Consider the following 24,200-nt stretch of genomic DNA (forward strand, 5'->3'; position numbering starts at 1 on the left):
ACGCTTCGTTTTTAAGATTCACGTCGAGTTATGTCGTTGCTTAGATTTATTCGATACGCGGGGCAAGTGACTGCTGTTGATGACATCAAAAGGACAGCTCAGAAGCATTTCAAAGTAACAACAAGGTTCAAATCCCCTTTATAAACAATTCTAGCAATGGGGAAAGCATAAAGTAGTCTTCATCAAATCAAAAGAACCAATCAGTAAACAAGAAGTCGTCGATCTCTGCTCTGACATTCCATTTACTGACATTCACTGGTAAGAAGCAATGGATTGAATTGGATTACATTCTCAGACTTCAGCCCAGTCGAGAAAAAGAAGAATGCTCAGAACGACTTCATCTATTCGAAGATAGAGTTGCCAACTTTCAATTTGGCGGCAGAAGTCATTTCCAGAGCTAGAACTGGCATCGAAAAAGAAGATAATAATTATGAGTCTGTTGGCTTTTCAAAAGAGTGGAGCATCGATGAATTCCGCAAGAAGGACAAAAATAGAACAACAAACATTCCCCGACCGCCTAACAAGAAAACAACAACACTAATCGTCCGTTTCCAGCAAAAAATCTCGCCCGCTGATATTGTCAATCTCTTCTGCGATGATTTTAATTACCAGCCGGAAATAAAAGTAGTTCACAAACGAACAGAAAATACTTCAAGCGAAGAGCATCAACATGCGTGCATCAGATTCGAAACTCAAGAAGAAGCGATGAAAGTACTCGGGCATCTGCGGAAGAATAAACTTCATGTGTCAGCTCTGTGGGGGAAGAAAAATACAGTCGCTGGCTTGGCTCCGAGCTTTCAAAAGAACTTCTTGTATAACTTGAAAGACCCTACTCTAACGATAAAGGGGAAGGAAAGCCCTAAACTGTCTATTCAGCCAAAAGAAGTGAGAAAACTAAAAGATGGAAGCACTCATTTTACATTCAAAAGCGTCGCGGAAGCCAGAAAGGCGTTTGACGAAATGTTTGCAGATCGAAATCGTGAATATAAAATTCTACCGTCGATGAAAAATCATATTCTGGAAATTGAAACAGAAGGTAGTCCGAAAAAGACGGTCAAAAATATCTCGCCGAGGCCGAAAGATACAGTGTTCTTCAAACGAGATAAGCTCAACTTGATCTATGCAGAGTTCCACTCTCCTAAAGACGCGTCAGATGCCTTGCTGCAACTTCAGAGCTCAGAGAAGATAGCCTCAGCCAAATTTGCGGATCGTTCGACCCTCATTCGGAATGATAGCACAGCTGAAAGATTAACAGGAGTTCTTCATGTTCCTCAAAGCTCAAGTGAAGTTTGCTATGTTCGGAAAACCTCATCTGGCGAAGAAGAAAAAGATATCGTCGTCATGCAAAATGATCTGAAAAACGCCTTTCACGGAGCGGAAGTTGAAGTTCAAATTATCGGAAAAGCGCGTGGCCGTAAACGAGGCCGAGTGATCTCGACCTCTTTTGACAATAAAAAAATTGTTGCTCAGTTGAAGCCAAACAAATCCAATTTGGAAAGGTTAATTCTTGAACCGTATGTAAAAAGAGTTGGCGAATGGTTTCCTGATATCATCGTTTCATCTGAAATTTTACCAGAGTACTTCGAGTTCGAAAAGGAAGACAATCATGAGGACACCGTCTTTTTCGTCAATGCAGATTACGATAATGAATCAGGCCATTTGGTTGCGTCAAAAATTGTTCCTAGAAAGATCAGAGAAGGTACTGTAGAGGAGTCGTTCTCTGAAAGCTTTTTATTCGCCGTGACTGATGATAACAAGAGGTACATCTTTCATCGCGGCGCTCTGGTCAACGATCGCGTCAAATTCCTCTCCGATGACCGAAGAGCCCAAATACTCGAAGTCCTCGAAAGAGAGCCAATAACTTGTGTCGGCATCTACGATAAAGCGGAGAACGAGCTTCGTCCGATGAACTCGCAGTTGAACAGAGTCAAAATTCCAAAGAAAGAAACTCTCATCGACAAAAATGTATACAAAGTGAATCTGACATGGGAAGCAGGCTTCCGGAAAGAACCGACGGTCGAGATTCTTGAAAACATTGGTGAATCGGACTCGGTTGATAGTCTTGTTCTCGGGCTCTTGTCTGAGTGGGGATTCGATTATTCTGATATAGACAGCCAAGGCGATATCTTCTCCGATCTTAATCATGAATTGGATCTTGTCAAAGAGAACCGAGAAGATTTTTCCAAAGAGCTTGTCTTTTCGATAGATCCAGAAACTGCTAAAGATCTTGACGATGCTCTCCATTTGAAACAAATCGACGAGGATACTTACGAAGTCGGTGTGCACATTGCCGACGTTTCCTTTTACATCGACAAAAGCTCGAAAATCGATGAGATTGCCGCTGACAGAACAACTTCTATTTATTTACCAGAAGCTGTCATACCAATGCTCCCGAAGGTACTTTTCGAGGATCTTGCCTCTCTCACGCCGGGTGAGCCAAAAAGGACCTTTACCGCTATTTTCACTATGAACAGAAATGGGGAACTGGTAAAACCGACTCGATTCTCCAAGGGATTAATAAACAATCGCCGAAAATTTAGCTACGAAGAGGCTCAAAAGCTCCTTGATAGTACCGAAAACTCCGAATGTAGCTACTACCAAAATCTTTCAAACCTGAGTGATCTCGCAAAGAATCTTCGAGAAAAGAGGATGAAAAATGGAGCGACGAATATTGGGACGAAATCGCCAAAGTTCATTTTTGATGAGACTTCGCGAATGCCAACTTCAATTTACAATGAAACCAGTTTCAGTACCAACAAATTAGTGGAAGAATTCATGGTTCTTGCAAATAGTGAATGCGCAAAATTTCTCATGGAGCGGGTCGATCATCCTGTTATTCGCTTCCATGATTCCTTGCGCGAGGAAAAATGCATGGAACTTTCCCGACTCCTGTCTGCTTCAATGCCGGAAGTGGCAGCTAAAATTGACGCGACAATGGACGGATATAGTATTCGAAAGTTGATGGAGTCTGCTGAGAATCTCGATAGTATAACAAGAGAAGCATTGGAGCTTATGTTCATCAGATGCTTTACAGAGGCGCGATATGGGATCTTCAATAAAGAAGAACCTAATGCACAGCATTTCGGCCTAGCTCTCGAAGAGTATACGCACTTTACCTCGCCTATTCGCCGCTTTCCTGATGTTCTTGTTCACAGACAGCTCAACGATGCAATCTCAGAATCCAAAACTGCCTCATACGACCTGGCAGAGCTGGAAAAACACTTGCGTCGATCGAATTTAAAAAAGTACCGCAACCGGAAACTGCAGGCAGATCTGGATCGTCTATTCACTTGGATGCTTTACAAAAATCAAGATTATAAGGGGCCGGTATTAGTAACTGGACCTATCGTGAATATCTCTGAAGACTCTGTTGAAGTCTATTGGAGCGAAACTGGCCTTGTTTTAGAATGTCTATTTGAGGTAGAGCGATTCGAGTTAGGTTAGTTAAGGTTTAATGTTCTTTTCAGACCGTTGAAAAAGAGCTGTTCGAGCCACCGGAAATGTCTGAGGACCAGGGTTCAATAATGGTCACGTGGAAAGAAACTAGAGATGATCAGGAAGATGCACTGGAGACGATGCCTTACCACTGTTTAAAATCCGTTTCCTGTGAACTTATAATCGGGGAAACGCCTGATTCTCTTCGGGGAAAGCTAGTCTCTCCTCTTGTTTAGAATATAATTCTGTAAATACTCATTTATTGGAGTTTATTCAGAATGGCAAAGGATTTGGATTTGGAAGAAATTCTTAATTTTGCCATCGAGTGCGCAAAAACTGTCGGTCCAATCATCAAGGATGGCTATTACAGAAAAAAGAATATCGAGGAGAAACTTGGGCCGGCAGATCTCGTGACTGAATATGACAAGAAAGTTGAGGAAACGATCGTTGGAATGATAAAAAACAAGTATCCGACTCATGAGATTATCGGAGAAGAGTCTGCCTCTGAGAATATTGTTTTGACGAAGGTAGATTAAAACCATTTTCTATAATTTCTATCTTCTTCTGTTAGGCCCCAACTTGGGTGATTGATCCTATCGATGGCACGACTAATTTCATCTCGCAATTTCCTTACTGCGCTACTCTTATCGGCTTCATGGTTGATCGACTACCAGTTGTTGGTGTTGCTTACAATCCGATCTTAGGTACACTTACTTTTATATCGTTTTAATTAAATACAACAAAAAGATGAACTCTTTGCTGCTCGAAAAGGAAACGGAGCAACTAAAAATGGCGAAAAGATAACTGTCAACGATACAAAAGAAGTCCGCAATTCTTTAATCATCACAGAGTTCGGTAGCAGCAGAGATGACAAAAGAATGGACATCGTTCTCGAAAACATGAAATCAACAATCATGACTCCCTCTAGGTATTCTTTCGAAGTTCGCTGCGGATGTTTACGATCTTTCAGAGGGATCAGAGCGCTGGGAGCATGTGGACCAAACGTTTGTTGTGTTGCTAGTGGCCAAGCTGATCTGCTGTTTGAAACAGGGATGCATATTTGGGATATTTGCGCTGTTAGGTTAGTCTTCCTTGATTTTATTCTCGATCTCACATGTTTGTAGTATAATTCTTGAAGAAGCAGGTGGCTGCGTTATGAACATGGACGGATCTACACCTCTCAACTACCTGAATAGAAAGTACATCGCTTCGTGTACTCCAGAGCTGGCGCGAGAAGTCGCTTCGAAATTAAAACCGATCGAAGTCCCTGCCGATGGCGTTGAAAGCCAAGACTAGAATAAAATATTATCACTCTCTTTTTTTCTCCGATAAAGCTTCCATCTTGTTGTTTTATGTCAAACCAAACCTTTGCTGTTCTGACTTGATCAAAGCGAAGACTTCGAGCCTTGAGCAGTACAGCATATCAACCCTCTTTATTGTCCTTTTTGAAAAGTTTTTTTCTTCAAACTTCGAATGTACCCTAGAATAAAAGTAATTGTTTCTGCGAGATTTCTAACCCGTTGATACTCTAAGAATGATTTTTGAAGGCTCTCAGGTGGAAATTGTTAATCCGACCATAAATGGCCAACTTCCCTATTTGACGAAAGATCTCGGTCATGCGGACGGGATCGAGGGAGTCGGATCAGACGACTTTGTGGAGTCTGCCAGACAGGCAAAGAAATCATCAATTAAGAATCTTCAGCAGCTAATGTTCACGAACGAAGGAAAAAATAGTAATCATTCTTATCTGATGCCACACGAGCAGCTCCGTTTTTCCACCCGTCTGGAAGAAGACGAGGTACGCGCTGGAGGAGTAACGATGAAAGCCGCTCCTCTTTGGGCGCCGTCAGGCAAGTGCGCGACAACGCCGGAAGAATATGTTCTGCTGGCGGAATTTGGAAATTGTTCTGTTACCGAGCTTCTGTCTGACTACGATATCGACTTCCGTGTCAAGTTGTCTAAGAAAAGGTGGGAAAAGGCTCAGCTGCGGACGGAAAACTGGCTCAAAATTCAACTTCCAATGATGGCAAAAAAGAATATTGTCGTGCCAGTCATTTACTTGCCTGATGATAGGCAGTTCGAAATACATGTTCAAAACTTGAAAGAACTCCTCAAAAACTATGAAGGAACAGTTTGCGGCTTATCCATTCGTGGATTAAACGTCAACGAAGATATCGATTTTGATAATTTGGAAAAAAGATTGAAAATGCTCCCCGATGGAGCAAGAATTTGTCTGGATCTCGCAAAGCCGAAGGAAATTGTCCTCGGTAAAGGATGATTTCTGATCTTTTTCTCAAAAGAGTTTATAGGTCGACTAGCGGGAGTGAACATCTTTGGCGGACAATTTGCGAGCACGCAAGCTTCGAATCATAAAGCGATGATCTTGCCCACTACCGCACAGCCTTCAAGAGTGCCTCAGATGATTTCTCTTGCAGAAAATGATCATGCAGGTTTGCGAAAAGAAATAATAGCTCAGAGTCAAATTATTCTCAGGTGACAAGAGTCAACTCTCACCCGACTCGCCGGTAGACCTCAGCCGAGCATATATCCATCACCTGACGAATGTGAAAGAAATCCTCGCGCATATTCTACTGATGAAACACAACCTAGACCAAATGAATAAATTTATCGAACTAATTCGCTCTTGCTCGAGCGAGGAAAGCTTGAGGAATCTTTTAGAACTGTTCTAGAATTATCAAAATCGTAATTATGTCGTATTAGTGTTGATTTTGTTCAGACATGGAAACCGAAAACGAAGTGAAGACCGATCCCGAGCCGCAGCAAGAAAATGGCGCGGAGAAAATGGAAGCATCCAATGGCAATGGAAATGCTGAGAATGGAGATGCTCCCTCTCAAGAACTAAAGCCCGGTACTCATCCATCTATCTATATAAAAGTATTGAATTGATATGCGTTTTTATCAATTTCTTCTTGATAATTTTAACATCTTTTTCCTTCAAGACATCAACGAATTGATGAAGAAAATTGAGGAAGAAAAGAATAAGGACCGATCGAAAGACAGGTACTCTCAGAATGAATTTGAGTACGATACTATCGTAAGTTTTGTAGGAGTCGAAGCAGAGATAGAAAGAAACGGAGCAGATCCCGTGATCGAAAACGAAGATCGCGAAGCCGAGACCGCGACCGAAAAAAGCGACGATCACGCTCGAGAGACCGAAAGAAGCGATCCCGATCACGTGATCGAGACCGAAAGCGGGACAGACGAGAGCGCTCCAGAGATCGAGATCGAAAGCGATCCAGGGATAGGGAGCCAAGAAAGCTTACCTTTGACCGACCTTATCAGTAAGTACCTTTTCGTTCGTCAAAAGTTAACTTTCTTCAGGTACTGGGACAAGGCACCAGCTGGTTTTGAACATTTGACTCCGACACAGTACAAGGCTATGCAGGCAGCTGGACAGCTTCCTACTCCTCAGTTGGGTCTTACTCCGACTGCTACTATTGCTGCTCAATATCCAATGGCCGGTGGTTACTTCACTCGACAAGGTAACAAGAAAGGGAATATTACGGGCTCTTACTGCTTATCTAGCCCGGCGACTGTACATTGGTGGAGTTCCGTTCGGTGCAACTGAAGAAGCAATGATGGAGTTCTTCAACCAGCAAATGCACATGGCCGGTCTTGCCACTGGTCCAGGCAATCCTGTACTCGCTGTTCAGATCAACCTGGACAAGAACTTCGCGTTCTTGGAAATCAGGTCCGTTGACGAGGCATCTGCTGCGCTCGCTTTTGATGGCATCAACTTCATGGGCCAGTCGCTCAAAATCCGTCGACCAAGTGACTACAAAGCTCTGCCCAATATGGTAAGCAACAAAAACAAAGCTTTGTTTTGGTGTTTCAACTCTTTTTAGGCCGGAGGAGACTTTGCTGGCCAAGTTGAGGACTCTCCTAACAAAATTTTCGTCGGTGGACTTCCCAACTACCTTCAGGATGAGCAGGTATTCATCAAAGTTATAAAGTATCCGAAGTATCGTGTCAAAAATTTCTTGCTTCGAGAAATTGGCCGCTTTTCAGGACATTTTAGGGACTCTTTTAGATTTCAGCGATTGCTTCAAGTTAGATCAAAATGCTCTATAAATATATTTTTAAGGACGACCGACCGAAAGGCGTCTCAATCGTGCCCACCGTCCACTCACTTCTGCCCTTTTCGGGCATTTTTAGGTTCGGGAGATTCTCACCAGTTTCGGACAGCTCAAAGCATTCAATCTCGTCAAAGATACCGCCACCAATTTGTCGAAAGGGTAAGCAAATAAATAGACCTTCCACTTGTTTTATGAGCGTTATGCAATAACTGTATTACGTGATCACGAAACTTATTTACACTCTTTTTCAGATACGCATTTTGCGAATATGCTGATCCGCAGATTACAGATACTGCTATTGCCGGCTTGAATGGCATGCAGTTGGGCGACAAGAAGCTCATTGTTCAGGTAAATAGAGAATGATAGATGGATAAGCTCTGGTTCTTTTGATTGATCGATTTTACGATGACCCTTTTTGACTTTTGTGATTTCAGAGAGCCTCCGTAGGAAAAACTGAGACCGCAGCGCCGAAAAATCTTGATCATCGTGTTACACTTCAAGTTCCCGGCTTGCACAATGTTCAAAGCCAGGCGACTGCGACAGAGATCCTTTGCTTGATGAATATGGTTACGGAAGAAGAATTGCTTGACGATGAAGAATACGAAGGTAATAGAGAGAATTTGGGAATTCAGATATTGTCATTGTTCAGATATCACCGAGGATGTCAAGGAAGAATGTGGCAAGTTTGGCCCTGTTAAGTCAATCGAGATTCCGCGACCGCGGGCGGGACAGGATGCGTCTGGCGTCGGAAAAGTTTACGTAGAATTCGTCAATTTGGAGGGCTGTAATGCAGCAATGAATGCTCTGTCTGGTCGAAAATTCGCCAACCGCGTTGTTCTCACGTCATTTTACGATCCTGATCTTTACCACAGACGAGTGTTCAAGTAAAGAAAGAAGCATCGAATAATCCGTCCTGACGCAGTCAGTTTTTGCTTCATTTTTCCTTTCTTTCGGCCCCTTACTCTCTTATTGATCCTCTCCTCTTTCTCCTCTTGTTTTTTGTTGTGGAACTTATTATTATCGCTGGTTTTTGACTCAACCAATTCTAGGAAAATTTAAAGTGAAACGATCTACTGCCCTAGCAACAAAAAAGAATTAACTCAGATTAGTCTAATCATCAGAAATCCCCCTCATATTCTCGCTTTTAGTATGAAAGTACTGATAACAGGTGGTGGCGGGTTTATAGGAAGCCATGCTGTGGTGGAAACGCTCGAAGCCGGACATGAAGTAGTTGTCCTCGACGGTAAGCTCCCCTCTTTCCACGTCAGTAACTAAACTTCTGTCTAGACTGCTCCAACATTTCCAGACCAAAAAATGGAAAGAGCTTTCCACCATCACTTGAAAAAGTCAAAGAAATCGTCGGGTCCAGCGTCGCTGCTAATCTCAGGTGAGAACTTCAATGCACCATTCCTGTTATTAGGACCTCGTTTTGTCAGACATTTTACGTATCAACTCTCAAGACTCATTTTACGTATTCAAATGAAAATTTATTAAGATTCATTGAAGGCTGTGTGACCAACAAAGAAACCGTCACCCAAGCTCTCGATGGCTGCGAAGCGGTAATGCATTTCGCCGGCCTCAAAGCTGTTGGGGAGTCGAATGTCATTCCCCTTGATTACTACCGCGTCAATGTTGCTGGAACGATCAATTTGCTGCAGGTGAGTTACTTGCGCTTCTTTATTTCTTTCTCTTTTGTTAGTGCATGGCTGCATGTGGAGTGAAAAGGATAATTTTCAGTAGTTCAGCAACTGTGTACAAACCAGCCAAATCAGTAGAGGACCTGCCGTGGGTCGAGGGTACTGTTTTAACCCTTTACCTATCCGTTAACCTGTTTTAGACGCTCCTCGTGGACACTGCTCGTGTCCATATGCAAGAACAAAAATGTTCGTCGAAGAGATTCTCCAAGACGCGACAAAAGCCGACCCTACTCTTTGCGCCGTCAGTTTGCGATATTTTAATCCCGTCGGAGCTCATCCTTCCGGTTTGATCGGAGAAGATCCTCTTGGTATTCCCAATAATCTCATGCCCTACGTCGCCCAGGTCGCTGTGGGAAGAAGGCCGCACTTGAATGTCTTTGGCAACGATTATGATACTGTTGATGGAACAGGTAGCAACACTTCTCAAGCACTTTTAACGATTTCTAGGCGTGCGGGACTACATCCATGTTGTTGACTTGGCAAAGGGGCATCTCGCTGCGTTCAAGGTCTTCGGGAAATCAGGCTTCCATGCTTACAACCTTGGCACTGGAACTGGCACCTCCGTGCTTCAAATAGTCGATGCCTTCAGAAAAGCGTCTGGTCAAGAAATCAAGACAGAATTCGCACCAAGGCGTGATGGCGACGTCGCGTGGATGTGGTGCTCTCCAGGTTTGACTTGAAAAGGACTGGGAAAAGTTTAATGTTTTTTCAGCAAAAGCTAAAGAAGAACTGGGATGGGAGGCGACGCAGGATGTTAATAAAATGTGCGCAGATTTGTGGCGATTCCAACGACTTAACCCTCAAGGATACACTGACAACAACAACGACTAATTGATAACCCAAGGTTTGAAAAGGTTAAAGCAATCAATCAGTGACGCGGTTTCTTGTAAACTGAAGCTGATGTACCAAAAATTACTCCCATCATCATATTAAATGTTGTTCCTAGACCCCAAGAAGATTAAATTGCAATCGCTCTCTATTTTGTACAAATACCTCACCTTATTCTTCACAACCAGCGAAAAAGAAAAAAAAATGCTCATGATCGAACACTAGATTTGTGCCTTATTCAGAAAAAAATCTTGATTCAACCATCTTTGATTCCAGTCGGTTTTTCAACCCTTTTCTTCTCCCAATCTGCTTTAGAGATTATATTTTGTTAATTTTCTTAAATTGCCAAACATTCTTGAAGTACAAAAGACTGTAAGGTGCTACTTATCCGATATTTATGCCCATGAAAATTATTTTAATTTTTATTTAATTTGCGGCTTCATTTTCTCAATGAAGTGATCCACGAGCTCCGAAAAGTACAACACTCAACAACTACTATTATATAGTTCAACTATTTATTTGATTAATTTATTTAGAAAGTAGAAAGCTTTTAGCTCATTCTTGGCAACATGAATGCAACCTGTATTTTGTAGATAACTAGAAATTGATCATTTCGATTTCGATACCTCACTAATGCTTTTTGATTACAATTAATTGATTTGTTACATTCCCGGCGATACAATACTACTGAATAAATTTCATAATTCTCAAATTGACCAACTTCTCAATTCGTCATTTCTGATAATTCAACTCTTGGTTCAGTTTCTCTGTTCTAGCGGATCGATTAAATAAATAGATAATTTTATTCTAATTAAATCAATTTAAATCTGAACGAATCTCTCAGACTGGGCTCGAAAACCTGTGGAGAAAACCTGAGTCAGGGTCGTTTGAAAGAGCAACTTTTTATCAGAGTTCTTTCAAATGATCCTGACTCAGGTTTTCTACACAGGTTCTCGAGTCCAGTTCTCAGAAACGCAGTTTACAAATTTGTTATTAATTATGTTATTGTGTCGAGATACTGTCTTAAAGCATTTTAGCATCATCAGAAAGGCAGTAGCAAAATAGCATTCATTTAGAATGTCTCAAACTCGCCCCAAGTCAGGCCTCAAAAAGACCAAGTCGAAGCCTGCGTTGGATGTAAGTCACTTGTCAGTAATCCCGGATTATTTACGTTTTCAACCCAACAGAACCAGAACAGGCAGGAAAAAAGGAGTTCCAGCAAGGGCATTCAAGCGCAGAAAATAGGTAGCAGGATAAATAGAAAAAGCGAACTCTGATTGAAATCAATTTCAAAGTCTCAGTTTGATAAGCATCTAGCGATAAACAATTTGCTTGAAGGAGGGTGAAATTCAAGGCCGAATTCACGGAGATTTGGAAAATTTCGCCGAAAAGGGGAAAAATCGCACCGCAGCTGGCGATTGTGGCAACAATATCCCACCGAGAATAGTGTTTCGGTGGGAGAGGACGAAAAAACAAGGAAATTTCGCGGAAAAATGATCTGCTTGTTTATCCAAAAGTTACTGTATAAATTATACTAATACAGTAGATCTTTTTCTGAAAATGACTTTTCTCAAAGCTTTTTCAGAACCGTAAATTTCTGAAAAAGCTTTGAGAAAAGCCACTTCCAGGAAAAGATCTACTGTATTAGTTTCCCGTAAAAACGTAAAAAGCTAATTGAAAATTTCGAAAAAAACGCCTGTCCCCTCAAATGGCGGATCAATCTTCGGACTAAATTTTACAAATTTTGTTAAATCAATTCGGTGGAGCTTCAGCGCTCAGCTCCAATATGTTTTTGTTTTGGAAATATTCTTGTCAAAGTTGGCCGACAAATTGAATCTTTAGCTTTAACGTAAATTGTATTATGTTTGAGAAGTAATACTCTGTTCAACGAAATCAGCCATTTTTGATCTAAATAATCGCCTTGAAAACTGTTTTCGAAAACAAATCCGAATTGAAGAGCGTTTACTAAAGGTTAATATTATAAGACCACCCCTCAAACTTCAGCAAAAAGTCCTCAGTCAAGTCCTTTAATGAGAATCTCCTTGAAAAAAAATCTCAATAACGACGAAAAATTTTTGGCCCCAGCTGGTGGGTTCCGCATTCGCCATCCGGTTCGCAATTTTGGCACTAGAATTATTATCTGCCCTTACACCGCCAAGAATTTTGTACAATTTTGCGAAACAGATGATGAATTCGAGCCGTTCTTTTCTTTTAGTCGCTCAGATTTGGAATTTCCATTTCGCAAAAAATGCCAATTCTGGCGCTTTTTTTAAATAGATTTTTTATCCGTTTTTGATTAATTTAAAATTTGTCCTCAAGTCTATTTCTTTGAGACTTGAGCAAATTACTACTGTAGTATCGATTCCGCGGCGAGTTAATAAAACTCGCCGTTTTGATGAGGCCAAATTGAAAAATCTGCTTTGCAGCGTGTTCTTCATTATTTTTTACAATCGCTCAAATATTTCGACAAAATTAGTTATTTAGATACACTCTCCTCTTTAAATTACATCTTGTGCTACATTTATTCTCAAATAGAAAGGCGTAACAGTAATAACAGTCTTACGTTAGATATATTTTATTGCGCACATAATTTATTTCATGTAAGATATCTATTTTTTATATTTTTTTATAACACTGTTATATTGGTACTTAGAAATATTCAGGCTGAAAATTCTCGCTTGAATGATAAAATTTATGATCAGGAAAGCGTCACGATTGTTATTTTTTTATTTGAATCGAAAAAAAATCGAGGAATAAGGATTGGTAATGAGATTATGACAATTTGTTGATATCTTTACTATAGCTTTTAGTATTCAAATGAGAATTTTTTATTATATAACCAGTTTAATTAAAGACTAATTGTATGATAACTTAGTTAAAGAAATATTTAATTAACTTCATTAAATTAAAAACATGCTAACTAATTAATAGTATTACTATTTGACTATTATAGTAGAATAATTTAAAATTTACAAGTTTGATTGATGAATTTATCATGTTAAAACACCTAATTAGCGGTTCAATATCAGCCAGAGAGCCATTCACTTTTACCATTGGCCCTCCCTTTGAAAAAATCTTGAGTGATTTTGGCGCCGCAGAGCTTGGTCCATTGGCGGCGCCCTAACAATCGGATACTAACTGCGCCCTGCCGATTCTGGCACTGATGTCTTCTTAACGCTAATTTCGAAGATACATCTTGTTAAAAGCTCGTTCGCTGAGCATAACATTCACAGCGCCGCTGGTGCTTTTCTTTCGCTTCGGATACTTTTTTCGGCAGCGTAATTTTTTAAGCCAGAGACATATTTTTTTTGTCGTCGGTCAGACGCCAAGAAATTCAAATTCGAGATACGAAACGAAATGTACGACGGATACAGGCGACGGGCTCACTCGAAAGTTGAAAGCTCTTCGGAAAAAAGCTTTTTTTTTTCTTCAGAAATTCTGCTTTTTTCGGGATCAATCAAAAATCACCGCTAGAAATCAAAACAGAGAAAAGAGAGATGTGGAGCCCAATCCTTAGCCTACAAGATGCTTTGATGAGACATGCTCATGCCAAACAAGGGCTGCCAAATGGAGGCCGGGTGCCCTTTTTACCCGGCATTCCAGGGCTCTCTTCTTCCTGGGAAGGATTCAACCCACTCGCCCAAGGCGCTTCCAACGCTCACAGGCCCTTCCATGTCCAGCATTTTCTAAAACAAGCTGCAGCGGCGCAACAACAGCTGCAAAGAAAGGTAAATTATCATTGATAAGTTTTCTCCATAACTTTTCAAGAATAATAGCCTCAAATTTTAATCCTAGTTGGCGGAAACAAGTTCGCACCTCAAAAGCCCTCCCCGCTCCTCCACCTCCTCCTTTCCCGAAATTCCATCTCTTCCCGCACCTTTCCGAGCTGGACTAAGTGCAGACCTGGACACTCCTAATGGGAAGAAGCGCCGTGGAAATTACGCGAGTTACACTCCTCAACAGAGAATCGAGATCGGCGCCTTTTCCATTGGTAAGTTTCCTTGACTCGAAAGCAGAAGGTCACCTTGGTGAATTTTTAGAGTATGGGACTGGAAAAGCTTCGAAGCAATTTGCTCTGCCAGAAAGTACAGCTCGCGGTTTCAGGGATAAATTGATGAAGATCCTACAGGTACGAGTTTTCAGAATGAGCATCTATTGAGCGCATCTTTCAGGATGGAAGCGAAGGAATTCCGCTCGAACCGGAGAGGATCTCCCGCCTGCGGGTTCTCATCGAAACGAACACCTCTCTCTCCGGCGGCTCCGGAACTATTCCCAGCCCGACTCTGCCGTCCACCACCAGTCCAAGCAAGATTCCCGCATTGCCAGCACCGCATCAGCTTTTCCGCCCGCATCTTGAATTTCTTGAAAACACGAGCAAACTCAACGATTCCAACGCATCCATCAAGATCGAGGACGTTTCCTCTGATGCTGATTCCGGCCATTCCAGCGCTAACTCGAGCAACTCAGAGGCTAAAAAATCACCCTCCCAGACTAACGCCGTAAGTTTTCTTTTGCGCAAATTCTCCTTTTTTGGTTGGTCATTTCGGAAGTTCGCTAATCCACTTTTCAGACGGCTGACATGAGATCTCTCCTCGACAAGCTCCAAAGCTACAATCGATTGCGAACAGAGTCTTTGGAAAGAAACTACTCCTCCATCCTTCAACCAAAGTAAGTTGCATCATAGAAAATCCAAAGCTTGAAATTTTCGGCCCCTTGAACCCAATTTTGCAGGTGGACATTTTGAGCGTCCGCATTCTGTTCACGTTCAATTTTGTTTTTATCGAATTCGGTAATCGGTATTTTGAAATGGCGCAGTCAGGCGTAACATGGATCCTTATCCATTCCCTGAGACTAGTAACAACTAGGAATAAAAATGGTGTAAATAGTTTGTGTAATAAAGCAATTATTTCAACTATTTCTTCATTTCCTAATTCAGCGCCTCAATTGTTGGGCAAAAACGATCCTGCGGAGATGAAGCTCTCGACTCTGATCATGCTGCTAAACGACTTCGTCTACCCAGCCAGACTTTAGCCCACTCAAGTCCGGATCAGAAGAAGGTATTTATACGAAAAACAGTTTTTTTTTCAAAGCAGGTCCTTTTTTTGCAGAGCAGGTTGTTATTGCCTTTCCTTGTTGATTTTTTTGCGTTCTGTTGGGTTGAAATCATCATATCCGGCGTATTTTTTCTGGTGGTGATTTTTGTTGCTTAGAGCACGTGTTCTGATCTGAGCCAGCTTCGATTGTCCAAAGAGGAGCTTCGAAAACGCAAGGATCTCATGAAATCAAAGCATATTAACTCGGCCAAGTCGGAAATCCGCAGCATGGACCCAATGCACATGCCTTCCAAAGAGGAAGTTGAAATGGAGTTGCAACGGCTTCAGGTACAATTATGACAAATTGAATAGAAGTTGCTGAATATTCACAAATTTGGAAAGACATGGCTTCAATTCACAAGAGGTCGTGGGAAAACAAGCGCTTCTATTTTTGTGATGAAAATAAGCTCGCAGAAATTTTAATTGAATTCACCAGCGCGCACTTTATTTTGCGCGTAAATTTCATAAAATAAAGAAATTCGTCTGAATTTGATCTTTCAGGCGATCAGAAGAGCGCTTTACCAAGACAACACGGCTCCCAATCCTTCCGGTTGTGGAACTTCAGAGCTCGATGCTTCCGTTCAAATCGATTCGCACTTTGGCATGTCTGCTCGAACTGCGGCAAAAATGGTCGTCACTCATGCACCCAGCGATATCAGCTCGATTCAAGGGGATCTGACGGATCTTACGGAACGCGATTGTCAAACACCTACTTCTGATATTTCTGTCGAATCGGAAGAAAAGCCTGTCAATCAAGTTGAACAAAATCAGGTGATTTTGAGGCCTAGAAATCTGAGCTTGACAACCGGTGCGCAAATCCTGGCTCAGGACCCAAAATATCTTCAATGAAAAGCCGCGCTTCGCCAAAAATTTCCATCCTACGTGGCTTTTCATTGAAGCTATCTTGGGTCCTGAGTCAGGATTTGGGCACAGGTTGTCAAACCTAGCTGTAAATCATAAGATAAAGTAACCAACCTTTTCAGGACGAAAAAAGCGCCCCTGCGTCAGTAGCTGTCGAGATCGGAGACTCGGAAGCTTCAAAGCTGCTGGGACAAATCGAGGAATCGCTGGACAAAGTGACAGGTGCCGTGACCCAGCGGCCAGCTTCCTTCACTGCACGCTTGTTAGCCACGCAGACGCAACTTGTCAAATTTGTCGCCGATGTAAGTAAACTCCAAATGGACTTTTCTTTTTATTTTAATAATCAATCTGGCTATCAAAGTGAATACGCAAATGGGGGGTATTTTTGAATATTTAATTAGTACACAAGTAACGTTATTTTTCTTTTAGTGCGAGGTGAAGATACTCGACGAGTCTAAGGAGCGAATGAAATTAGCGATGGAAGTCGACCAAATGAAGAAATCGCAAATTAAACAGGCGCAATTAATCGATGTTCTTACTAAGGAGCTCATGGCTACTTCCAACAAAGTTGAAGCTTTGGAAAATAGCGCAAAGTAAGTCTATCTATTCCTTCCTTTATTTGGGTTCTACTGAATCAAAGTAACTATTAAAGGTTTATCATCGCTAATTTTATGGGCTAGGCTCGACAACCTGTGTAGAAAGCCTGAGTCAGGTTCCTGAAAAAGCTTAAATAAAAAGCCGCATATTATATATATTAGTATGTGGTTTTTTACTGTAGCTCTTTCAGGACCCTGACTCAGGTTTTCTACGCAGGTTGTCGAGCCAAGCCCATAAAATCAGCGATGGTAAACCCTTAATTGTTACTTTGACGGGTTCACCCACTGCGGAGTAGAATGTTAATAAAAGTCATCTTATATATTTAATTCATATCAAATTTCCCCTTCGGTCCCCTATCATACCAGATAAGAAAATTGAGTCCTTTCGAATTCATGATTCTAATTTCTTTCCTAAAGTTGTATTTTCTATCAAAACACGCTTTGCGAAGCGTGAAATTGTTATCTTCACTTTCTTTTTAGAGTGCGTACTATTTCTATATTTCGCTATACATATGTATAATGGTCAAATCGGCTAGTGTAGTGTTTTGTACTGGCACGGCCTTATCAAGCTGTACCAAATCAGCCGTGAATATAATTTCGCTCCCATTCCATTTTTATGTAGCGCAAAATAATTTTGTTCTAACTGTCATCTTTCAGGAACACTCCAAACGATCCAGTTGGAAATACCGTCGGCGACCTCGTGAGCCTACTGAAAAAGCCCGAAAACATGCAAAAAATGACCGAGCAGAAACCTCTCCCGAAAATGACGACTTTGGACGTTGACGATTGCGACATTGCTGCCCTTGTCGACGCCATTGGCGATCAAATGTCAAAGCAGAAATGAAACACACATTTTCAAACTGACTAGCCACCACGAAACTTCATTCTTTATCAATTTTTCCATATTTTGTCTATTTTTTAAACTCAAAAACCGTCTACGCGAAGCTTGTACTAAACGCTAAACCTTGCTAATACAGTAATACTGCAATACCCGAATCTACTGTTGGAGAAAGTCACTACTGTCGCGAAAGTTAATTTTCTTTACTTATTTCTTTATATATTTTTCCCCATTCCATTACGTTCAAAAATCAACTTGTAAATTCATTTTCATCGTGCAGAAAAAAAAACGATTCAAAAAGTTTAAATTTTAAACTATTTCCTGTAATGTAACTTTGAAAATTTGGACATTTGTCCACAGAAAAGTATCTTCACTTTTTTTACTTTTACATATTCTTCCCTTATTATACTATTTTGCTCTTTTTTTTAAATAAAAAGCGAAAAAAATTGATCCACAGATTGATTATTGAAACGGAAAAGAATAATTATATAATTGAGAATTTCGCTTAATTGACCCTCTTTGAATAGGTCTGTAATTAGTGAATGAGCACTTGGTTGAATTTATTGGAGATGCGGAAATCAAGGAAGAGGACCGCCGATATTGAAGTTTTTATTGAAGAAAAAACGGAATTTATTGAGGATTTCCTAATTGTTATTTTTTCTTGAGGGTTCTCAGAGAGATTAAGATTCGGTTAGCGAAAATTCTAGAGGATAATAAGAGTCCCTAATCAAATATAAAAATAATTATTATCATATCTAAAATCATATTTCGAATTTTCTTTTTGGAGAACTCTTTTAAAAAAGTATGTTTCTAGAATCATTTCTATTTAGCAAATTCTAGGGCAGATCGAACCAAGACACTAAATTTTTTCGCCGCGCAAAGAATGGCGGAGCTGTGGCCAATCACAACGCACCACTCGAGTTTCTTTTTTTCGAGCGCTATTTAGCCATTTTAACGTTACTACCGATTCCCTACTTACTGTAATTACTGCAGCTCGATCGTTTCATTTTTATTAGAGATTTTCTTTATTCTACCAAAAAGAAACTAGAGAAAAATGACGAAAAAAAGAACTTTCTTCAAGAAAAATTGCAAAGAATGAAGAAAATCAAGAAACTAATTTTTGTTTCAATAGAATGTTTGTCACTCGAAGGGTGCTTGGTAAAGTTGCCTTGGCTAACGGCCCTCTCGCCGCCCCAAAGAACCTTGGTGGTGATCTCACCCAGCAGATCGTAAGTTACGAAGATTATGATGAATTTTAATTATCAAAATTGTAAAATCAAAGTTATTATCGATATTTGTCTGATTGATTCATAAATTCTAAGCATAATTAATCAAGAGCATATTTGTAAAACGCTATCAAAATCCTACTAATCCTTCTCTCTTAGGCCCGATCTGTCGTTTTCGGCATGGCCTTCGCCACTCCCTTCTACCTGTGGCACTTCTACACCTTCCGAGTCGCCGGTGGTAACGCCTTGATCGACCGAATCACCGTAAGAATCGCCATCCCATCTTCTTTTCTACCATCATTTTCAGAACACCGACCAGAAGGCCCAGTGGGCTCGAATTCGAGAGCGAGGTATCCTCCATCTTGGTGACGAACACAAGTTCCACGAGGAAAGGGTTAAAATCAAACGAGAATTCAACAAATAGCCGCGCGGCTTTCTCAAATTTGACTTATTTTCGCCTGAGAAAGCCGCTTGCCTTCCCCATTCTATCCTTACTCCTGTCTCCTCATTTTAACCCGTGAAAAGCCTGCTTCGTGGCAGTCCGGCTACGAGAAGTTCGCCGAGCAAAAGGCCGAAGAGCGCGAAATCATCGAGAACCACATCAGCACCTACGGCATCAAGCTCGGCCCCCACGGTTACGAGACGCCCTTCGATCTCCTCACCGCCTAAGTTCACTTTGCATTTTCCCTCAGAAGAAACTCTATTCTTGTCCAACCGTAAATTATTTATTCGCATCGCCTAAAAGATGCTCTACGATTAGAAATTTTAACAATAAAGTTCAATCTTTCCGTAAAAATCCAATCTCAAAAGGTGCTTTTCTTTGAAGTCATCTTTATTCATTCTCTGTTTGTTTATTGGGCATTTATTTGCAGAATTTTATAGATAAAGAACTCCAGTCGTTTGCTGTGCTCAGCAACATGCGTAGAAATCCTGAGTCAGGGTCCTGAAAAGGATATAAGCTGCTTCTCTAGAATTAAACGAAGCCGTGTCGCTGGATGCTCTCTCAGGACCCTGACTCAGGGTTTCTACGCAGGTTGCTGAGCCCAAATCATTTGTGAATTGCTTTTATTCGGCATTATGTTACAGTAAGATACTTTTATAAATTTTGCGATACTGAAAAATTCATTGCATCTATTGTTTTTCATTTTATTTGTCATGATTCATATAATTATATTTTATGAATTGCTCTTTATTTTTTCGAGCTTTGCGACAGAGCAGTTACAAGATCTTTTTTTTGCTTTTCATTATATTGCCTTATGATATTTATTTTCACCAAATCTTCATTTTATAAATCTTCATTTTTTTCTCAGTTGTCGACTCGAATTTGGAGTCAGTTGATCATTTTACCCGTAGTTCCGTTTTGTTTTTCGATTGGCTCCCGAAAGGGCCGAAACAAGCCTTCAAGGCTTGCTTGAAGGGTTGAAAATGTGCTGATCTAAACTTTTGGAAGTACCCAAGAGTCCGATTATGAAAAAATTAATTTGTGCCTTTTATAGAGTTTTGTGAGAATATGGGAAAACAAGTGACGAACCCGGTGAAGAAAGAGTTCAAAAAGAAGCCAAATTTCAAAAAGAACAAATTCAGGTTTGCTATATTCTCGAATTTGCAACTTCAACTCGATATTTAGCAAGAAAAGGGAAGAAGAAAGACCATCGAAATTCTCAAAAACTGCTGCGGAGAAACGAAAAGAAATCGGAGAAAAAGCGAAGGAAAGGAAGCGAGCGGCGAAGGCAAAGAAAGAATCAGAAAAACAACAGAAGGTGAGCATAAAACCCTTCTACAGATGGTAGTTTGAGCCCCCATACGGGCCAACCAATTGGTTATCTTTCAAAGAAACAGTCATTTTCGGGTGCAAGACCGATAATCTCGCTACACACTACAGTTTCTTTTTTTATCAAATCATCAGCGATTTACCAATATCGTCGCTTATCTTGTATCTTTTCTTTGAAAAAGGAAAATTGCTCAAAACTCCTTATCGCTGGTAGTATAATAATGATGCTACTGAGCGGCAAAGGGCACGCTTTTTAATTAACGAATCTTATAATGATAAGTTTATTTATCGGATCATTCAGCTTGACGAGCGCGAAGAACGAAACCGAATCATGAAGATGCGAACGAAGAAAGGCCAGCCAGTGCTATCCGCTAGAATCGGCCTCATGTTCAAAGACATGCAGAAGAACCCAGACTTGTATAAGACCGAATCAAATATTTGAAAGAAAGAGACTGTCCTCCTCAGGAGGACTCCTCCTGCTCCTGTAAATTCTGTACGCTCAAACAAACATGATTGAAAATTGAACTTGAATTGTATTCGGAAGTTTCTTTTTGAATTTTTTGAAGGAAAGAATCAGTGAAAAAGAAATAATTACAGAAATCAGTTTTCTTGAAGAGTTTCTTGGGAGGAATTTTCGGAAACTTGTTGGTACTCGTGATTGTCGGAAGCGGTCACTTTTGCAGAAGAACTGGTCATAAGAGGGGCGGAAAAGAGGAGCCCAACGACGGAGATTATGAAGAGGGTAGTGGAGAGGTTGAGTGTGAAGATGATCAGGTTCCGACTCGTGATCATCTGGGAAATGTCGGAGGATTTGAAAGCAATATTGAGTTACCTGTTTTTCGAAGAATTTCTTTGGCACCACTGATTGCTCGAACCAAACTGTGGGAAAGATGATTTGATCATCGCTTTGGTTCAGCTTGAGTTTCTTGCTCAATACTTTTCGGTCAAAACCGACATTTAGCTGCATTCTTCGCTTGACATTCGGCATGAATCCGGTCTTTCTATGGCTTGAAAATGCTCTCTTAGGTAAATACAGTCAGGTTTTCAAGCCGTGCCAGAGGGTCAACTTCGAGAAAATAGAACTCGTGGAGCGTCTCCTTCGGCTGAACTCCTTGAAAATCAGCGACTAAACTAGGATCGCCAGCAAGAAAATGCGGCTGCGAGGCGAAAATGGGCGCGCTGACTCCTTGAACGACTTCAGTGCATTTCTCCATATTGATGATTCCGTGTTTTGAGCACTTGCCATCGACGCAGTAGCCTTGATTCTCTGGAACATCGTAGACTGACTTCCAAGTATCTGGATCGGATTTGAAGATCCATGTTCGAGAAGTCGCGTGCTCCACGAATTTAAGCTTGAATGATCGACAAGTAGCGTCAAAGAATACGTTTAGTTCTTGACCTTTTTCAACGGAAGGAGGCACAGCGAATCCGTCAGTTCCTTTTTCAGGCTGAAAACTGTTTTCCTGAATAAATTATGCAGCATAATTTCTGCTCAAATGAGCTTTTATCTCGGCGCCTTTCCTATGATGGAATTCGCAGGCGCGCTTTCCCAAATGTCCAGCTTCTCCATCCCTTTCCATGATTTTATGTAGGTCCAGTTTTTCATCCCTCTTTCGCCTGTTTCGACATCAAATGGGAAGGAATAAGAGTTGTTCATGTCTAAAATGCATTTTACTCTCCCCAAAACTAGCCTTACTTGCCCATGAACCAGCCAAAACCAGGCTTTGGGCACAAAGATGGAACTAGACTGTGAAGTTTCTCCAGAATTGGATCTTCGTATCCCCAAATGATTTCCCCAGCCGTCCTCTTCATAAACACATCGTATTTATTTCCCTTCATCAGGGAAATTATAAGGCCGCGAACGAACTTAGGCAGAATGTCCAATTGCTTCATAATGATTACATAAGGCACGTTGAGAGTCACAATTGTTGAGTTTTCGGGGACAGGGGAGGTTTCGTCGAGAATAAATGCTAACGAGTTTTGGTAGATGACGCTCTGGTCGCTTGTGAAACTGACATTTGTTCTGGCGACGACGTTTTGGTAGCGGATCGGCCCGATTTCTTCCAAAATCGGCTTGCTTCCGTTACTCTGCAAAGAAAAAAAATATGGAACGTAATTTGGAGATATGTAATTTACCAAAACTTCTTTTGAATTTGTCACATTCCAGACATAAATATCAAAAGTCGAATGCATCGGTGGATCCGCCCAAAAGTCCAGGATCTCATTATTTTCGGGCGTGATCGTCATTTTTACCCGCAGAACATCGTCGATCATACGATCCCATGTCTTGTTCAAGTAAGTTGCTGCGCTTTTAGAGAGTTGTTCATTGAAAAATTAGTCATTTATGGCTTGAACTCGTCGTTGAGTTCAGTTTTCTAGGGCCAAAGTAAATTTTACGCGATAAACTTATTATATAATTAAGGAACTTTCCCTTTCCTGAGAATCAAAAAGCAGACTAAATAATATTTATTAAACATCGTTTATTTTAATATTTGTAAAGTTAATTTAGGCACTAACCAGAAAACACGCACACAGAGACAAAGGCCTTCTTACACCGCATTTTTTTTCGTATTTTTGAATTTCTCAAATCATTTTTATCGGATCAGAGAGGAATAACGGCTTTTTACTCAGAGTGAAATAAAAAATACTGCCTGTTTGATTGGCCAGATCGGGCCTAAGGATGTTTGCTTCAGTTTGAACTTCAAAATTTGCTCTCCCAGCTTTACAGTGTTTATTTCTGTTCAAAAATTTTACTGAAGAAACTAATTTATGAAGCTGTTTAATTTTGAGATTTGTTTATTGATTGATGTTGAAATTGGCTTGTCGAAGAATGAGTTCGATAACTGAGCGGTTGGGAGCTCTGAGAAGCGAAATCGCCGCACACTGCGAACAACACTCAATCGAACGGATTCCAACCCTCATCGCTGTTTCCAAAACGAAGCCGAACGAGGACCTGATCGAGGCGTACGAAGCAGGGCAGCGTGATTTTGGAGAAAACTATCCAAACGAACTCAAAGTAAAAGCAGCTGAACTTTCAAAGGAAACGCTTGAAATCACAATTTTTCGTTTCTTTTTTTACCACTTTCAAGCTATCTCAAGTTGTGTCCTGAAATCCGATTTCATTTTATCGGAAGCATTCAGAAGAAAAACATTAATTCGATAATTAAAGCTCCAAATTTAGTCGGAATCCAGACATTGGCCTCAATGCAAGTGAATTCCCTCGTTTCTTTCAATGACAAAGTTCCAAAATAGGGAAATAATTGAAAATGTCGATAAACGACTGACATCATCTGTCAATGTCATGCTTCAGTGCAATACAAGCGGCGAAGAAAACAAAGGAGGGTTTCTGGAAGAAGAAGATCTCTTCCGCGCCGCAGAATTTGTCAAAAACGAGTCCAAGTTTATGAAACTAGAAGGGCTAATGACAATTGGCTCGGTTGAAAATTCGAAGAAAGCGGCAGAAGAAAATGTTCCGAATGCAGATTTTACCAAGCTTCGAGAACTCCAACAAAAAGGTAAATTCATCCTGCTATTCTTTCATTTCAAATATCCCTAGTCGCTGAAAGGTTGAAAATTTCCCCTGATGACCTGTCGTTGAGCATGGGAATGAGCACCGACTATTTAGCTGCAATTGAGCAAGGCGCATCAGTTATTCGCGTCGGCTCGAAAATATTTGGTGCAAGAAATGTGACAAAATAGAATAAACTTCTCTTCAATTCTTTGTTCTCTCCGAGAAGTGTTCTTTTTCCTTGAGTTCA

The 24,200-nt window shown here is 40.8% G+C and overlaps 10 protein-coding genes across 12 annotated transcripts; 9 read left to right on the forward strand and 1 right to left on the reverse strand.

Annotated features, from left to right (window-relative positions):
• Positions 1–20: 20 nt before the first annotated feature.
• On the forward strand, positions 21–3,683 carry LOC145705030 (uncharacterized). The gene is made up of 4 exons (XM_081782477.1): positions 21–114; positions 155–258; positions 303–3,420; positions 3,468–3,683. The coding sequence occupies exons 1-4, from the start codon at positions 31–33 to the stop codon at positions 3,669–3,671; spliced, it is 3,510 nt and encodes a 1,169-aa protein (XP_081638603.1). The 5' UTR covers positions 21–30; the 3' UTR covers positions 3,672–3,683.
• Positions 3,684–3,707: 24 nt separating this feature from the next.
• On the forward strand, positions 3,708–4,942 carry LOC145705032 (inositol monophosphatase 1-like). Its single transcript, XM_081782479.1, has 5 exons — positions 3,708–3,962; positions 4,007–4,139; positions 4,183–4,363; positions 4,406–4,516; positions 4,560–4,942. Exons 1-5 carry the CDS (start codon positions 3,714–3,716, stop codon positions 4,729–4,731), a joined length of 846 nt encoding a protein of 281 aa, XP_081638605.1. The 5' UTR covers positions 3,708–3,713; the 3' UTR covers positions 4,732–4,942.
• A 27-nt stretch (positions 4,943–4,969) lies between these two features.
• On the forward strand, positions 4,970–6,147 carry LOC145705031 (queuine tRNA-ribosyltransferase accessory subunit 2-like). The gene is made up of 3 exons (XM_081782478.1): positions 4,970–5,702; positions 5,745–5,885; positions 5,929–6,147. Exons 1-3 carry the CDS (start codon positions 4,970–4,972, stop codon positions 6,123–6,125), a joined length of 1,071 nt encoding a protein of 356 aa, XP_081638604.1. The 3' UTR covers positions 6,126–6,147.
• A 19-nt stretch (positions 6,148–6,166) lies between these two features.
• On the forward strand, positions 6,167–8,656 carry LOC145705034 (splicing factor U2AF 50 kDa subunit-like). The gene is made up of 10 exons (XM_081782480.1): positions 6,167–6,304; positions 6,396–6,456; positions 6,504–6,737; positions 6,778–6,938; positions 6,982–7,253; positions 7,302–7,388; positions 7,612–7,691; positions 7,784–7,880; positions 7,967–8,138; positions 8,182–8,656. Exons 1-10 carry the CDS (start codon positions 6,175–6,177, stop codon positions 8,418–8,420), a joined length of 1,533 nt encoding a protein of 510 aa, XP_081638606.1. The 5' UTR covers positions 6,167–6,174; the 3' UTR covers positions 8,421–8,656.
• Positions 8,657–8,679: 23 nt separating this feature from the next.
• On the forward strand, positions 8,680–10,868 carry LOC145705035 (UDP-glucose 4-epimerase-like). 2 transcript variants are annotated; one of them, XM_081782482.1, is made up of 8 exons: positions 8,680–8,775; positions 8,820–8,919; positions 9,028–9,190; positions 9,232–9,328; positions 9,370–9,639; positions 9,677–9,898; positions 9,942–10,083; positions 10,176–10,868. In XM_081782482.1, the coding sequence occupies exons 1-7, from the start codon at positions 8,682–8,684 to the stop codon at positions 10,058–10,060; spliced, it is 1,065 nt and encodes a 354-aa protein (XP_081638608.1). In that variant the 5' UTR covers positions 8,680–8,681; the 3' UTR covers positions 10,061–10,083; positions 10,176–10,868. The 2 variants fall into 2 exon arrangements, with proteins under 2 accessions (XP_081638608.1, XP_081638607.1); XM_081782481.1 differs by having other exon boundaries at positions 9,942–10,073.
• Positions 10,869–13,226: 2,358 nt separating this feature from the next.
• LOC145700960 (uncharacterized) lies at positions 13,227–18,411 on the forward strand. 2 transcript variants are annotated; one of them, XM_081778184.1, is made up of 11 exons: positions 13,227–13,431; positions 13,575–13,785; positions 13,853–14,048; positions 14,098–14,186; positions 14,230–14,556; positions 14,628–14,725; positions 14,994–15,114; positions 15,652–15,921; positions 16,134–16,313; positions 16,441–16,604; positions 17,265–18,411. In XM_081778184.1, the coding sequence occupies exons 1-11, from the start codon at positions 13,415–13,417 to the stop codon at positions 17,449–17,451; spliced, it is 1,860 nt and encodes a 619-aa protein (XP_081634310.1). In that variant the 5' UTR covers positions 13,227–13,414; the 3' UTR covers positions 17,452–18,411. The 2 variants fall into 2 exon arrangements, with proteins under 2 accessions (XP_081634310.1, XP_081634309.1); XM_081778183.1 differs by having other exon boundaries at positions 13,227–13,785.
• A 135-nt stretch (positions 18,412–18,546) lies between these two features.
• On the forward strand, positions 18,547–19,467 carry LOC145700964 (uncharacterized). The gene is made up of 3 exons (XM_081778187.1): positions 18,547–18,674; positions 18,831–18,935; positions 18,979–19,467. Exons 1-3 carry the CDS (start codon positions 18,579–18,581, stop codon positions 19,093–19,095), a joined length of 318 nt encoding a protein of 105 aa, XP_081634313.1. The 5' UTR covers positions 18,547–18,578; the 3' UTR covers positions 19,096–19,467.
• Positions 19,468–20,106: 639 nt separating this feature from the next.
• On the forward strand, positions 20,107–20,973 carry LOC145700962 (uncharacterized). The gene is made up of 3 exons (XM_081778186.1): positions 20,107–20,255; positions 20,299–20,431; positions 20,744–20,973. The coding sequence occupies exons 1-3, from the start codon at positions 20,182–20,184 to the stop codon at positions 20,882–20,884; spliced, it is 348 nt and encodes a 115-aa protein (XP_081634312.1). The 5' UTR covers positions 20,107–20,181; the 3' UTR covers positions 20,885–20,973.
• Positions 20,956–23,112, reverse strand: LOC145700961 (lysosome membrane protein 2-like). Its single transcript, XM_081778185.1, has 8 exons — positions 22,960–23,112; positions 22,879–22,897; positions 22,579–22,750; positions 22,143–22,530; positions 21,961–22,101; positions 21,498–21,877; positions 21,275–21,439; positions 20,956–21,234 (listed from the first exon to the last, which is right to left on the reverse strand). Exons 1-8 carry the CDS (start codon positions 23,000–23,002, stop codon positions 21,043–21,045), a joined length of 1,500 nt encoding a protein of 499 aa, XP_081634311.1. The 5' UTR covers positions 23,003–23,112; the 3' UTR covers positions 20,956–21,042.
• On the forward strand, positions 23,085–24,151 carry LOC145701543 (pyridoxal phosphate homeostasis protein-like). The gene is made up of 4 exons (XM_081778758.1): positions 23,085–23,487; positions 23,532–23,648; positions 23,695–23,957; positions 23,999–24,151. Exons 1-4 carry the CDS (start codon positions 23,249–23,251, stop codon positions 24,139–24,141), a joined length of 762 nt encoding a protein of 253 aa, XP_081634884.1. The 5' UTR covers positions 23,085–23,248; the 3' UTR covers positions 24,142–24,151.
• The last annotated feature ends 49 nt before the right edge of the window (positions 24,152–24,200 follow it).

This window comes from Oikopleura dioica, chromosome PAR (assembly GCF_907165135.1).
Source record: "Oikopleura dioica chromosome PAR, OKI2018_I68_1.0, whole genome shotgun sequence".
Classification (NCBI taxonomy): Eukaryota; Metazoa; Chordata; class Appendicularia; order Copelata; family Oikopleuridae; genus Oikopleura; species Oikopleura dioica.

Excerpts from the sequence above, each read along its gene's own strand:
- LOC145701543 (XM_081778758.1), top strand. The coding sequence starts at position 23,249 with ATGTTGAAATTGGCTTGTCGAAGAATGAGTTCGATAACTGAGCGGTTG. Across the intron at positions 23,488-23,531 it reads GCTGAACTTTCAAAGGAAAC|CTATCTCAAGTTGTGTCCTG; the intron begins GCTTGAAATCAC and ends ACCACTTTCAAG. Across the intron at positions 23,958-23,998 it reads TCGAGAACTCCAACAAAAAG|TCGCTGAAAGGTTGAAAATT; the intron begins GTAAATTCATCC and ends AAATATCCCTAG.
- LOC145705032 (XM_081782479.1), top strand. The coding sequence starts at position 3,714 with ATGGCAAAGGATTTGGATTTGGAAGAAATTCTTAATTTTGCCATCGAG. Across the intron at positions 3,963-4,006 it reads AGAATATTGTTTTGACGAAG|GCCCCAACTTGGGTGATTGA; the intron begins GTAGATTAAAAC and ends TTCTTCTGTTAG. Across the intron at positions 4,140-4,182 it reads TGCTTACAATCCGATCTTAG|ATGAACTCTTTGCTGCTCGA; the intron begins GTACACTTACTT and ends TACAACAAAAAG.
- LOC145700964 (XM_081778187.1), top strand. The coding sequence starts at position 18,579 with ATGTTTGTCACTCGAAGGGTGCTTGGTAAAGTTGCCTTGGCTAACGGC. Across the intron at positions 18,675-18,830 it reads GTGATCTCACCCAGCAGATC|GCCCGATCTGTCGTTTTCGG; the intron begins GTAAGTTACGAA and ends CTTCTCTCTTAG. Across the intron at positions 18,936-18,978 it reads CCTTGATCGACCGAATCACC|AACACCGACCAGAAGGCCCA; the intron begins GTAAGAATCGCC and ends CATCATTTTCAG.
- LOC145705031 (XM_081782478.1), top strand. The coding sequence starts at position 4,970 with ATGATTTTTGAAGGCTCTCAGGTGGAAATTGTTAATCCGACCATAAAT. Across the intron at positions 5,703-5,744 it reads GCCGAAGGAAATTGTCCTCG|GTCGACTAGCGGGAGTGAAC; the intron begins GTAAAGGATGAT and ends AAGAGTTTATAG. Across the intron at positions 5,886-5,928 it reads TGCAGAAAATGATCATGCAG|GTGACAAGAGTCAACTCTCA; the intron begins GTTTGCGAAAAG and ends AATTATTCTCAG.
- LOC145705030 (XM_081782477.1), top strand. The coding sequence starts at position 31 with ATGTCGTTGCTTAGATTTATTCGATACGCGGGGCAAGTGACTGCTGTT. Across the intron at positions 115-154 it reads CAGCTCAGAAGCATTTCAAA|CAATGGGGAAAGCATAAAGT; the intron begins GTAACAACAAGG and ends AAACAATTCTAG. Across the intron at positions 259-302 it reads CCATTTACTGACATTCACTG|CCCAGTCGAGAAAAAGAAGA; the intron begins GTAAGAAGCAAT and ends CTCAGACTTCAG.
- LOC145700960 (XM_081778183.1), top strand. The coding sequence starts at position 13,555 with ATGTGGAGCCCAATCCTTAGCCTACAAGATGCTTTGATGAGACATGCT. Across the intron at positions 15,922-16,133 it reads ATCAAGTTGAACAAAATCAG|GACGAAAAAAGCGCCCCTGC; the intron begins GTGATTTTGAGG and ends CAACCTTTTCAG. Across the intron at positions 16,314-16,440 it reads TTGTCAAATTTGTCGCCGAT|TGCGAGGTGAAGATACTCGA; the intron begins GTAAGTAAACTC and ends TTTTTCTTTTAG.
- LOC145705035 (XM_081782482.1), top strand. The coding sequence starts at position 8,682 with ATGAAAGTACTGATAACAGGTGGTGGCGGGTTTATAGGAAGCCATGCT. Across the intron at positions 8,920-9,027 it reads AGCGTCGCTGCTAATCTCAG|ATTCATTGAAGGCTGTGTGA; the intron begins GTGAGAACTTCA and ends AAATTTATTAAG. Across the intron at positions 9,191-9,231 it reads GAACGATCAATTTGCTGCAG|TGCATGGCTGCATGTGGAGT; the intron begins GTGAGTTACTTG and ends CTCTTTTGTTAG.
- LOC145700961 (XM_081778185.1), bottom strand. The coding sequence starts at position 23,002 with ATGCGGTGTAAGAAGGCCTTTGTCTCTGTGTGCGTGTTTTCTG. Across the intron at positions 22,102-22,142 it reads TGGTTTTGGCTGGTTCATGG|ACATGAACAACTCTTATTCC; the intron begins GCAAGTAAGGCT and ends AATGCATTTTAG. Across the intron at positions 21,235-21,274 it reads AGAAATTCTTCGAAAAACAG|ATGATCACGAGTCGGAACCT; the intron begins GTAACTCAATAT and ends GACATTTCCCAG.
- LOC145705034 (XM_081782480.1), top strand. The coding sequence starts at position 6,175 with ATGGAAACCGAAAACGAAGTGAAGACCGATCCCGAGCCGCAGCAAGAA. Across the intron at positions 6,939-6,981 it reads TGGTTACTTCACTCGACAAG|CCCGGCGACTGTACATTGGT; the intron begins GTAACAAGAAAG and ends CTGCTTATCTAG. Across the intron at positions 8,139-8,181 it reads TGACGATGAAGAATACGAAG|ATATCACCGAGGATGTCAAG; the intron begins GTAATAGAGAGA and ends GTCATTGTTCAG.
- LOC145700962 (XM_081778186.1), top strand. The coding sequence starts at position 20,182 with ATGGGAAAACAAGTGACGAACCCGGTGAAGAAAGAGTTCAAAAAGAAG. Across the intron at positions 20,256-20,298 it reads TTCAAAAAGAACAAATTCAG|CAAGAAAAGGGAAGAAGAAA; the intron begins GTTTGCTATATT and ends CTCGATATTTAG. Across the intron at positions 20,432-20,743 it reads AATCAGAAAAACAACAGAAG|CTTGACGAGCGCGAAGAACG; the intron begins GTGAGCATAAAA and ends CGGATCATTCAG.